Below are 14,294 nucleotides of genomic sequence, written 5' to 3' on the forward strand. Positions count from 1 at the left end.
CAGTGTAAAATTTACCTTAGAAACTTCACCGCTGGAAACTTCCCTCCTAACCGAAATCTCCCCTTCCGAACCTCAAGAAACCTCCAGCGAGAATACTCCTTCCACCTCTAAAAACCGTTGGTATACTTCCCAATAACAAATATTTTACGGGGAAAATGGACAAACTTCATAACTTACAGACCTTTCTCCAAGGGCTATGGGTGTCATGTTACCATTAAAGGCATAGTTATTGTATCTTTCAACTATGCTAATGGAAACGGCGATCTCACAATTTGATCAAACGGATTTGGAGGAAAAGGGGCGTGGAGGAGGTTATTTGCCCTCCAATCTTTCTGACACTTAAAAAGGGCGCTAGAACTTCTAATTTCCGTTCAAATACGCCCTCTCTAGATATTCTAGGCCCATTGTTCGATGAAATCATCCCTTTGAAAAAAAAATTTAAAAATAGACACGCATCCGTGAACTATCTTCTGGCAAAAAAAAAAAATGCAAAATGCCACTTTTTATCTAATGGAAGATTGAAACCTCTGCAGTGGGGTTCTCAGAAACGCTGAATCTGATGGTACAATTTTCATTTTGATTTTTTGACTTTTTGAGGGTGTTCCTCCTTTCTTGAAAATCAGCCAATTGGTCAAATGAATTGTACCAATTCTTTTGATGTATCTATTGATGTAAAAATTCTGTTTTTCAGTTTCAGTTACTATTGAGCCGAGCTGCTCCTTGCCAACAACAAACTGTTTGATAGATATTAGGCGCTTGATCCGCAAGAGATTTTACCACATCTTTTCAACCCGTGTGGACTGATTGGAATTAAAATGAAGTTGTGTATTGTTTTCTGTTGGTTTCGGTAAAATCGAGCTTATGTAATAGACGAGCGCTATTGAAAAGTAAAAATTGACAGATTCAAAACTGCAGCGGTAGCTGCAAACTAGTAAAAAATGATCCGTAGTCTAAAGTAGTCTTTATAAGGGAATTTATTCGTTGTTAGTAGTTACTTATAAGATATCCTTGCTGCCAAACAGTAACTGCTTTTTTAAAGTTGTGAAGCCTTGAATATTGAAATGGCTAGTGTGCTTGAGATTGTTGAGCGTGACGAGGAAACAGATTAACAGCAAAAAAATCTCTCCACAAGATTAAAAAGTTATGTCAGAAAATAGTTTATATCAGGTGTAGGATTCGAATCCACGACTAGGCTGTGTAACAACCAGGACCTTGTCTGGCACGGCAACCACTATTCCCACCTGACATGTTCAAATTTAATATTCAAAAATAACTTAACATCATCCTGTATATTTACGGATGACGTCATATATACCAACAAGTATTATATAACAATCACGGAAAACAATCAAAATTACGATACGACCAAATACTAGGAAAATTAAAATTGAAAGGCCGAAGGTTCTATATTCAGAAACGATCTATTCACCCAAAATCAAAGATTAGCAAAAGACAATACTAGTCGCAAAATACAAGATCGGTGATCGAAATGATAAAAATTTCTTGTCTTGCAATTTCGAATAGAATTTCTAGAATATTGTTTTAAAATTTGCATTTTACTTTTTTTATTCGAAAAATATATAAACAAATCAAGGCTAAAAAAAAAAGAAAAATCTTGCCTACTTTTCTGCAATTGATCTTACATTCCAGGTTGAAAAAGAAAAATGAGCTGAACTGGAACTGATTCCCTTAAATATTGTGATTAATTTAAAAACAACAAAGTTTTTTTGAGGGAATTAAAAAGTGAAATTGAAACGAAAAAGTGAAATTGAAACTTAAAACGGAAACAAATTATGTCTTCACAGCCTATCCAACTTGTGTCGATAAAAATGGCGCAAATAAACCCACTGGTAATATTTTCCTCTGTTTGTAGGGGAATAAATGTGAGATTAGTCCTATACATAAGGAGCATTTAAAGAAAACAATTCTTACTTCATAATATGTAGAATAATCCTAATTCAAATATTTTGCTTCACTTTTTTCACTTTTGTACAATTTTTTTTAACACAATTCTGAAAAATAAACATGAATTCGACACCATTTTCCGCTTTAAAATAATCTATATTCGTAGTTCGATACCAACAATGCCATCTGACAGAATATATTAATTGACAAATAGTGATGATTTAGGTCAAGTGAGGTTAGGTTAGATTAGTTAGGTGGCACTTGGGTACTTGTTTATAAACGATTTTCAAGACTTAGAGAATGGACACAAATATTTAAAAATGTGATAGAAAAACTGGAAAAGAAAAGGAAAGGAGTGAAGATAAAAATTCTCCCTCTTGCAAAAAGTCTTAAGTAGGATTATTTTCCATATTATGAAGAAGAATTGTTTTCTTAACATGTTTCCTTATGTAGAGAACCAACCCTACATTTATTCCTTCATAAGACTATAGAAAACTAGCACTTTACTGAAAACACTAAACAATATAGGACTTTTACTACATTAAAAGCAAACCATTTAAGGATACTTTTAATAGTATAAAAATAGAGCATTCTAGAATTGTTGCTTAATATTTATTCGTTTAATTTGGCATCACTTCTGCACAATGGGCTCAGTCCAATGATCGAGTGTCGTTTTGGATCTGAAAAGGATATTTCATGATTATTTTGTAGACAAGTTCGAAGTGGAGCCATCTTGATAGCAATAGGACTGTGGACTAGGTTTGGAATTTTTATCGAAGCTTGAAATTCTCCGTTATATAGAGAGAAATAACCGGATTTTCAGAGTTCATGCTATGGTTTATTAGTTCTTCATATCGAGTAATACTAAATCATGTTTTTACACTTTAAAATTGTATACTACTTGCTATTGGCATTATAGCGGGTGACACCAAAATATACCCTGATAAATCCATCTATTATTTTTTTTGCTGATGAATGATTTTGCACTAGTTGAAATAATATTTTTTTTTATGCCAAAGTTTTTAAGATAGTTTTAATTGTATGTTGTAAGTTACTGATACCACAGCTCGTGTAAGACTATGAAAAATGTTTTAGATTAGTTTGTATTTGTGAGGCTACGTACTTTTGACTCCTAAATTGATATACATGGCTTTTTTGATTTCAAGAAAGTGCTAGTTTTCTATAATCATAGAAGCATAAGGATGCATCACCAGATGGTCTATTTGCATTGGTTTCATCGATATATGTTAGATAGGCTGTGAAGTAATAGTTTTTTTTTTTTTTTAAGTTTCAACTTCAGTCTTTATTTCCCCTCAGAAAAACTTTGTTTTTTAAATTGTTTTTTGCCTGTTTTTAATAAAAAAAGAAAACATACGAAAAAAAGCATTTGTGTAACTTAGGTAATAATAGTTTAACGCAGGCTATTCAATATAATACTTGTTTGTCTGAAACTTATCCTCAGTGTCTCGCTCTTTACACTAAAGTTTTTTTTATTACTTTAAACAGCTTTTTATTCTAATTAAACGACCCTTATGTTTTAGGATTTGCGACAATTAATCAAACTTAAGCATAAAGAGCAGGGTATCAAAGAGAGAATAGTCCTTTTCATATACAAAATAATCTATGTTTGACTTAAGTTTTAATGTCGTTCCTTACTTTCTGTTGTAAAAACTTCCCTTTTTAAAATTTATTTTCAAATCCTTTTTCACTGTCGGTATGTTATTTAATTTTTTGTCTATTGGGGGGAAGGGCAACAAAAGCAGACATAAAGTGCTATTTGTCATTACTGTTGGCTAGTGATAAATGTTTTCTAAATCAATCTTCTCTCTGAAGTGTTTAATATTACTGTAAATGTGATGAATGTTGGAACAATGCAACATCATTGTAAGTCTAGCATTGGACGGAGGATGGGCATGGGCATACGTAGCTTCTTCTCTAGAGGGGGGGATCCGACTCTGTGGTTAGGGGCTGGGGAGCTGAAGTTATATTGGCAGTTCAGAAAACCTTATATTGCCAAGTTCTATCATAGCAATATCATAGATAATCCCCTAGCCTTCTCAAGACCAGAAAATAATTTGCACTTTACTGAAAACAAAATACGCTTTAAATGCTTTCACTTTTTTATTTAATATATAAAAATATAAAAACTTTAAGGAAGAAATATCAGCGCATGTAAATTAAACTGACAATCCACGGTAATTTTTTTTCTTTTTTTGTTTTTATTGAATCAGCCCCCCTCATGTTAATTTTTGTTCGTTCCGGGTTTGACTCGGCTTTGTAATATATGTTACCGTAAATGTCCGCAGACTGGTTAATGTCGACATTCACTAGTGAATGTCCGAAATACCTTTTTTCTCCATGGGTTTAGTCAGTGTTGCCAGTCAATTTTTTCAATTTAATGTAATGTTTGGTGATGACACATTATGTTAGATTAGATTATGTTTGGCTAGATAAGATTAAGTTGGTTTAGGTTAGCTTACGTTAAGTTTTTAGCCCATTTCTGATATTTAGAACTAAATTTAACCTAACATAATCTAACTTAACCTAATCTAAACCAATATAATCTAACCAAACTTCAACTTCTACCATCATAGGTTTTTTGAGACTGAAAAAGCTGACTCACAAAGAGAATTGAATAGAAGCAGAGAAAAAGAAATTTCGAACATTCACCCGTGAATGTCCACATTAACTAGATTTCGGACATTCACAGTATCATATATAGGTCGTAGAAATTGCAGAGGGTGCTCGTTCGATCGGAAATTGAGAATTCTAGTGCCTTTTTTAAAAGTCAAAAGTGTTTGGAAAGAAACCAGATCCTGTCCCAGAACCTTTTTCGTTATATAGTCTTTTTGTAAGCCCTTTTGTAAGGGCTGTGTAAGCCAGCATTTTGAAATACCTGTTTTTTTCTGGGTAGCTTAAAATATCAATAAGTTTACACCAAAACATGACACAACCCCAAAAGCCCCTGGGATAAGGACCATAAATTATGAGAATTGTCAGTTCTTTGCAGATATATTTTATAGAGTAAAAAAAAGGGGAGGGGGTGTGTTTGATCTCAAGGGGTCCAGTGGCGTAAAACTTACAGAGACTGTCTTCTTGGTCAAAAACATCATAAAAATGTCACTATGGGAAGAGAGAGAGGCTAGGGGTACAAAAATGATCCACAAAAACTTTTTTCTGATCAGTTTGAAACTTACAGCCATCAGTCCTTGGGCCGAGAATTGGTCGAAGGATTGATTCCTCTTTTAACAAAGGAGGCTAAAAAAAGAGTTGAATTGATGTAAATGGCCTGATTTTTTGAAACTTCGGGCTAAGGGGACCTCATGGCTGAATAAAAAATTGTTTCCCCTGAAAATATTGCCCGTAAAAAGGCCAGAAAAGCGCCAAACAATGTTTTCCCATCCACTTCAAATGGAAGGGGCTACTTTAGCAGCCTAGAAAGAAGATCGTTTGATTGAAAATTAAACATCATTTTAAAGACCACATGATACAGGTGTATATTTTGGAACGGCTTACAGTATCAAGATGAAACTTCTGGGGCATCATGAGTGGGATGTTCAACTGACGAAAAGACAACATGTATCTGCTACTACTGTTGTCAATTCTGCTGCTACAACTGTTACTACTGCTACTAATAATACACAATTACTACTACTATTGCTAATGCTTCAGCCACTACAAATTTTGGCGGAAAATCGTGATTTCTTGGCTGATTGTAGGAAAAACTGCTTTGGCTAAGAATTACGTAGGGCCCATTTTGAACCAGTATTAGGCCACTCTGATTGAATGAGAGACATCTGAATTATAGAAACGTGTTTGCGTCATACTTTCTTCAATTTTTTACAAAAACATTGGAGTTCACATGAACATGTTTTTTAATTTGAGTTCACATTAGCATATTTTTAAATTTGAGTTCACATGAATATATTTTTAAATTTGAGTTCACATGAACATATTTTTAAGATTGAGTTCACATGAACATATTTACTAAATCTTTTTATGCTAGGATCGCCTTTGATGATGAGGGGATGGGATCTTTTGCTAGTCCATGTAGCTATTATTGACTTCTGTTGAATTTGAAGATGCAAGACTTTTGCTTCATGTCCGCCACGGAGAGGGGCGTGTAATTAAGAATAGGTTGCTAAAGGACGGTTATTTTTAAAGATAAGACTTTAGAGACTTGTGCAAATTAGTTTCCCTGATTTCTGATGTCCCGGCCAAAATTCGCCCCGGTGGGGGAAGTTTTAGTGAAAGCTGATCAGTCGTACGAGCTGATGTTCTAGGTAGACTAGTTGATAGCGAAGAAACAAAACCAAAGTGTTTCATCAATTGTTTGTTAGAGCACGGTCAGTAAAGCCAACGAAGGGTTGCTGAAACACTTCACGTTACTTTGGCAACCCAAATCTTGTTGGTTTTGGGTTAAATTTGGTAGTATTTTAACATTTCTTCCTCCATTTTCCCCAATGGCGAGAATTTTTTTTTGTTCAAATTATTTAAAAGATAGGCATTTTGGAAATGAATGAAAATCAGTGAACTTTGAAACGAACTTTAAACAACTAAATCAAGTCACTTTCAAAGCACTTCACAGCAACGTTAATTGGAGTTGTGGAACTCTGAATTTTGTTATTATTGTAGCTAGTTTAGAAGGGGGAATGCTTCAACAAAATTACCCAAAACAGTTTGCATCTTATACCCAAAGTGTCACAGTTTCTGTAACATCGAAAAGTTGGTTTTTTGACCAAACAAAACGTCCTGGAGGGAATTTTTGCTAAACGAATACAAACAACCCGGAAAAAATAAACCATATAAGGATTTGTGTTTGATTTGAAGCTTTAAAATCAATCCAACATTATTTATAAGCTGTTGAAATTTGATGCTTGCCAGTGCAATCACTATGGGATTTAGAAGGGTATTTGGCTTTACTTATGTCCTAATATAACTATAAAAAAAAAAAAAAAAAAAAAAAAAAAAAAAAAAAAAAAAAAAAAAATGAAAAATCAGCTTGAAACATTTGTAAATAATTTTTTTTAAAGAGACATCTTGCGTCACCTTTGTGAACCCTTATAAGAATATGTTTCACTAGGATATCCAGTTATATCCAAGAATAGACTATACTTTAAACCGTTTTTGGGGCACCAGCATATAGCAGACATCCATATTCAGCTGTGGGTCTGACACAGGACTTGTAAAGTGGGATAATCAAGCTGGATGGAAGAATGTTTTTGCAGCAAAGAGTAACTCCAAGCTTTCTTGCGCAGGAGCTCCTCACCGGATCAAGGTGGTTATTCCAAGAGAAATCGGTGGAGAAATGAATCCCAGTAGACAAAGCTCGTCGACTCTCTTTACAGTTTCGTTTATGAAAATAAAACTGGGTTGTTCACGTGACGTCTTTGATCGAGTAATAAGAAGCCCCTTTGTTTCCAATGCAATAAAGTTGATCATCCATGTATCAGACCACTTTTTGATTTTATATAGGTCCATCTGGAGGGAAAGGGAGGTTTGTGTTGGGTCCTCATGTTTTGGGAGGGCTGAGTGTGTCGTGGTATCGTCGGCAAAGTGATAGTGATGCAAAGTATCGTCGGCAAATTAATATCTTGTAAGGTTGTCTCCTATGTCATTTATATCGATAAGGAAGATTTTAGGTCCCAAGACACTGCCCTGGGAACCCCAGTTTTCACTGAAAATTCGTGGGAAATAAACTCGTCATGGACAACCCACAGTGAACGACCTGAAAGAAAGCTCTTAATCACTCTTAATATATATCAACGAACACCGTAAGCATGGGGTTTCTGTAGCAGGACATGGTGCCATACTCTGTCAAAAGCTTTGGCAATATCAAAGGACAATAGCCTAATGTCGAACCCCTTGCCAGAAGTTCCATCCATTCCTGATGCTGGGCCGCTTGGCAGTGTAATATTGAGTGTTTCCTCCGGAATCCATATTTGCGATCGTCTAGTAGGTCATTTGTGTCCATGAACTATAGACAGGTTTTATTGGAGACGCCCTCGGAGGCTAATAGGCCTGTAGGAGCTTACGCCCGTTGGATCGCCATCTGGCTTTAGGGAGGTGTAACATGGACAGATTTACATGTTTGTAGGAAGGTTCAGGAGCGAAAGCATATCCAGAAAAGCAGTGGCAATGGTCCAGCTAGTTTGGTGCTGCAGGATTTGAGGACGACATTTGGTATTTTATCAGGACCTGTGGCCTTGGTCACATCAAGGTGCCGCAAAATACGACGGATCTTAGGAGCTGAAAAATTCACACGATCCTGGACAGTGCAGGTTTGGTCCGAGAAACTTGGCACTTTTCTACGTCTTCATCGGTATCCGAGAATTCGATAAAAGCCTTAGCAAGAGCTTCAGCCTTCTCCTGTAGATCTTGTACCACAGTCCCGTTGATCTGTAGAGAAGAAATTGAAGTCACCTTTATAGAAAGTCCACACCTTTTTTCAATTGAAATCACACTAGGATTTTCAATCTGTATCATGGAAGAAACAAAGTGCCCGTTGCCCCTGAATTGCCTCCCATCGTTATTTTTATTTTAACAAAATGTTAGGTATGATGCTCCATATTTGAGCCAGAAGTATGCGAGACTTTCGAATTCGTACGACTTAAGGACTGCTTCCTACAAAAGTAACATAAGACCAATGAAACTATAAAATCGTAACTTTATTTTTCAACTCAATGCTAAAAATATACAAAAATCATCATACAACTATACTAAAAAATGAAAGACATCGTTGGGATGTTGAGATAAAAGTGAATGATGTTTATGGAAGTACATGGTAATTAAACTTTTTATTTTACCTACTATGATATTGTACATTTTTTTTTCCAGTAGTAAGCTCATAAAGCATGAAAATGGACAGCCATCAATAAAAAAAAACAACAGCATATGAATATAAACCGGAGCAATAAATCAAAAAATAGCACTTACTCTATAAATTATACCGTGAACAAAAGTTATTTTATTTATTGAAGTTGAAGAAAGGATTGGAGGAATTCAACACTTTGGAGGGCGTTATATTCTGTTAGGCTACATCCGAAATGTGGACCATTTTAAAGGACACAAATGATACTATTCAATTCTTTTGAACGTCTGCAAGATTCTATTTACTTGATTTAAAGGATCGACAAAAGATTTTGTTCAAACAAAATCTATTTGTGGATAAATGTTTCCAAACAATAATAATCTTTTATAAAAGATCAGGGAATAATGATGTTCAAAGTTTTACTTTTAATAAGAGGGTTTGTTTTTATCGAGAAGTGAAATTATGTTTTTATTTATAAAACCTTTATTATGAATCGTCTGAAGTAGAATTCAATACAAGACACGTGTAATAATTTTTGACCAAACGTTGCTGATATTGCTCTTAATTTAGTCAAGATCATTTTCAGTTCCAAGGAAAATGAAACTGTTTTTCCGTCCATTTTGTTGTAGATAGGAGCCAATATTTTCTCCCGTTCAACACAGCTCGGCAATTAATCGCGATAAATTAGTTAATCTACTCTGTTAAACGCTGTTTGAACATCAAAATGAATTTCTTGAAAGAATAAAAAATCTTAAATCTCGCAAATCGTAGAACCTTTGAAACTAATCAAAAGTACTATTAGCTTTTAATAATAAATAAACATTCCTAGGATTTTCTGTTTGTAAAAGAAAGAGTAGCAGCTTATTAAACGTTGAGGAACAATAAGTAAATAATTAATTCCAATAGGTTTCAATTAGTCCTTTTGAACGCAATTTTATAATTGTAACTGGCTAATGAACGCAAAAAAAAACTGCAAAAAATTCGTCAAATGCAGGTTTTATTTACTTTCTCAAGTAATGTTGTCCAGTTCTGCTAGTGTGTAGAAAGTAATAAATAACAATGGAAATAGGTTTTCTGAAAATTAAGGGCTTTGCCAGTGGTTTTAAGGGAGGGGGATCCGTTCCCCATAAAATGACGTGACCCCCTTACGGAATCTAAATTCGTGGCGTGGACATCAGGTGTAAGTGGGGCTTAATATATGTCCCGTAAAACTAATTTGTTTGCCCAAAGTTTATTCAAAACTTCTGGTTAAAAACGCTTGTCCAAACTGTATTTAGTGTTTGGATCAAAACTTGTTACACAACCAATTAAGTTTTGCAAAATTACAAATCAAAGAGTGTTCTTACACGGCAAAACTGATCACAGCTGTAAAAGTATCAGTGCACAATAATACCTAATATATATATAAATTGTGGATCCTATATTGTGAGATAGATTATTAAAAATTTCGCAGAAAAGGTAAATTCACCACTTGGTTTAAAAGAAAAACAAGGAAAAATAACAACCTAAAATTCTCATTGTTGAACTTAATTAATCGTCGTACTATTTTGGTGAAAATGCACAATTATGTTCACGATAAGTCAAGAAAGCATGAAATTTTATAGACAGACAAGGCACTTATTACTAGATTAACATGCATATATTTTATAACTTAAAGTAATGGCACGTGGAATCCTTTCTTTTATGGAAATTCATATTTTTGTTACCCTTAATACTTGAAGGTGATGCTGCCTTGATTTCCTGGATATCACACTTACAGGAGGTCGTTTAGGCTATCCAACCAATATTGCGTATAGAATTCGTCTGGCTGTGTCGAAATCATGGAATTGTCTGAAATTAATCCAAAGGTGAGAAAAACTTTATGTTTCATGACCATCCAAGATAAAAAAAAATTGAAGGCCAAATTTTATTTGAGCGATTTCAGTTTGAGGGATATAACACATGGCATAATCTGCGTTTTCATTTGGTAACATCATTTGTTTCTGAATTTCCCCAATCAAAGCTATAACACCCGTTTAAGTCTCAAAAACAGTGGAAAGGAAATCTAATTTGAATTGTTTAAGTGGATACTTTCGAAGTTTTATATGTCTTAAAAGCCGAGAATATATATATATATATATATATATATATATATATATATATATATATATATATATATATATATATATCTATATATATAAAAATAAGTTGTCTGTGTGTGGATCTGTGGATGGATCAGGTGACGTCATGTTTGTCCGCATATGACGTCTGAATTATTTCACACTAATACAAAATAAGAAAAAAAACTAAAAAAGGTAAAAACTACAAAAAAAACTAAAAAGAAAAAAAAAACTAAAAAAGCTAAAAAACTAAAAAAAAAACTAAAAAAAGGTAAAAAACTAAAAACTAAAAAAACTGAAAAAACCAGAAAAAGGCAAAAACTACAAAAAAAACTAAAAACTAATAAAAAAACTAAAAAATCTAAAAAACTAAAAAAACTAAAAAAAGGTAAAAAACTAAAAAAAAACTAAAAACTAAAAAAGAAAAAAAACTAAAAAAAGGAAAAGACTGAAAAATAAAAGAGAATAAGAAAACTAAAAAAATATGAATAAAAATACAAAAAAATAAAAAAGATAAAAACTACAAAAAAACTAAAAAGAAAAAACGAAAAAAAACTAAAAAAGCTAAAAAAATAAAAGAAGCAAAAATCTAAAGAAGGTAAAAACTACAAAAAAAAAAAAGAAAACAAAATAAAAAAATCTAAAAAAGCTTAAAAACTAAAAAAAGATAAAAAACTAAAAAAGGAAAAAACTATAAAATAAACTAAAAACTAATAAAAAAAAATAAAAAAAGCTAAAAAACTAAAAAAACTAAAAAAAAACTAAAAAAGGTAAAAACTAAAAGAACTAAAAAAGAAAAAAAACTAAAAAAAGGAAAAAACTGAAAAATAAAGGAGAAAAAGAAAACTAAAAAAATAAAAATAAAAAAACTAAAAAGATAAAAACTTCAAAAAAAACTAAAAAGAAAAAAGAAAAAAACTAAAAAACCTAAAAAAAGGTAAAAACCAATAAAAAAAAACTAAAAACAAAAAAAAAGGGAAAAAATTAAAAATTTATTAGGGAATATGAATGACGACACTCAAAGAGAAAGCGACCGGGACAAAAGGAATGTACGATTAGCAATCAACAAAGCACCGGGACACAAATGACGACCGGGACACAGGGAGTATAAATGACGACCAGGATATAAGTAAAAAAAACTAAAAAAACTAAAAAAAAGGTAAAAACTACAAAAAAACTAAAAAGAAAAAAAAATAAAAACTAATAAAAAAACTAAAAAATCTAAAAATCTAAATAAACTAAAAAAGAAAAAAAATAAAAAAGGAAAAAAATAAAGGAGAAAAACAAAACTAAAAAACGAATGTATATACAGACCGGGACACCGGGATACAAATGACGACCGGGACACAGGGAATATAAATGACGACCGGGACACAGGGACACAACTACAACGGGGACGCCGGGGGGCACAGGGGGATATAAATGACGACCGAGACACCGGGACACATTGAATATAAATGACGCCCGGGACACTCAAAGAGAAATCACAGACTGGGACACCGGGACACAAATGACGACCGGGACACAGGGACAAAACTACAAAGGGGATGCCGGGGGGCACAAGGGGATATATAAATGACGATGGCGACACAGGGAATGGTAGATTAGCAATCACCATCAACAAAGCTCAAGGGCAATCATTAGAATCATGAGGTATAGATCTGAATACGGATTGTTTTCCCATGGACCATTATATGTTGCATTTTCAAGAGTCGGTAAACAATCTATTTATATGCACAGACAATGGGACAGCAAAGAATGTTGTATATTCGCAAGTTTTACGTAGTTAAAAATATATATATATATATATATATATATATCTATATTCACAGGTGGGACATAGGGACACAACTACAATGGCGCGTAACTAATATGGCGCGTAACGACTTACGCGCGCGGGGGGGCTTGGGGGGGGCGCGAAGCGCCCCCACCAACTAGGTGTTGGGGTGGCGCGAAGCGCCACCCCAACAGCTAGTATATATATATATATATATATATATATATATATATATATATATATATATATATATATATATATATATATATATATATATTTATAGAAAAATACCTCCATATAGAATTTTTGGTAGCTATGGGTGCCAAATCTAAAAAAAAGAAGGAAAACGTGAGTGAAAATTAGTTGAAAACAAGCAAAAAAAAAAAACAAAAAAACTACGACACCAACTAGCTTAAGAATGTGTAGATCCTTTTGTTTCACTCGAGACATGGAATTTTCTCGCAACAATGTGTGGATATCTGATCGAATATCTTACGTGGGTTTCACGACACAGATAATATCCTGGGAAAATTTTCGGTGGAATCTTAGAAACCTGAACTTGTAGGAAGCTTTCGAAAAGAATCCGGAGCTTTAAGTCAAAAAAGAATCCCAGGGCTTTGACCTTGTCCAATTACATGTGTTTTCTCCTGATCCTACCAATAACTTGCGTTAGGACAAAAAAAACATTTCGTTCTAAAATATTTCAGAATTAGGTTAACCTTGACTTTTGACAAATGTTGCGCAACCCCTTGCCTTTCCACTACCATGCTGTAAACATTGCTGCATAATAGCAAACTGTACTTGCAAGGGCTGTCTTTATTGGGAGGTGAATAGTTGTAGAGGGGGTGTTTTAAGGCCTTCCCCCGAGGTTCAGAGATTGTAAAATATGCTGAGAAGAGGAAATATTATTGAAAAATAGGGTATAAAATATGATTTGGCAGTCTCTCTCCTCTCTCCCTCAAAAGATAGAAAAACTGAATGGCTAATTTTCCTGTAGATATTTCGGCTTAAATCATTCGTTGTCTTTTGGTTTAAAAAGGGATGGAAAGATCGAGCAAGGCAAGGATTGGCAAGCTTCATTTCACTTGAAAAGCCTATTTCTTAATTTAAAGAATATTTCTGGGAGGTCATGGCCTCGTACACCTTAATGCGTATTGTCTGTAAAATTGCCGTAATCATATAAAATAAACTTGATGTAAATCTTGCCATTCTTGGAAAGCTTAAGTTTCTTTCCCTATACTCCCTTTCACCCCCCTCCCCGAAAAAAATTAAATGACGCCTCTGATAAATTTCTCCAGGGTATTATAAAACATAAACACTCTTTATCTTCTTTGTCTTACAGTACCTCAGATAGAACTGCATCTGAAAGTCGTCTCAAATTTTTCTTTGACAATCATCATGCTAATAATGACCACCTATATAATTTCAAACGGTTGAAACCTTCTCTCCTCTCCCACTAAGAACACCTGGATGGTGCAAACGACAACTCTGATGTCATCTTTGTTGACTTTATGTTATTCTTTCGTCCACATGTCAGAATTTCATGAGCCGACAATAAATTCGGAAATTATCCGAAGAGATTTGGGAAATATCAGACGATCCGGGAGTCTGATTTTATTTTGAGCACGAGCTTAACAAAGGCATAATTTGTCACTTTGTAGGTCGTAACTATAAACAAATGGTTCCTATTCTTTGGGGGGTA

The 14,294-nt window shown here is 33.7% G+C and overlaps 1 protein-coding gene across 4 annotated transcripts in view; it reads right to left on the reverse strand.

Moving 5' to 3' along the window:
- Nucleotides 1–8,558: 8,558 nt before the first annotated feature.
- LOC136034737 (zinc finger protein GLIS1-like) overlaps nt 8,559–14,294 on the reverse strand; it is a 78,157-nt gene continuing 72,421 nt past the window's right edge. For all 4 annotated transcript variants that reach the window (XM_065716112.1, XM_065716110.1, XM_065716109.1 and 1 more), the window contains one exon: nt 8,559–10,546. In XM_065716112.1, the coding sequence (XP_065572184.1) occupies nt 10,470–10,546 (77 nt within the window). In that variant the 3' untranslated portion in view covers nt 8,559–10,469. The remainder of the gene's footprint in view (nt 10,547–14,294) is intronic.

Source organism: Artemia franciscana, chromosome 13 (assembly GCF_032884065.1).
Source record: "Artemia franciscana chromosome 13, ASM3288406v1, whole genome shotgun sequence".
NCBI lineage: Eukaryota > Metazoa > Arthropoda > Branchiopoda > Anostraca > Artemiidae > Artemia > Artemia franciscana.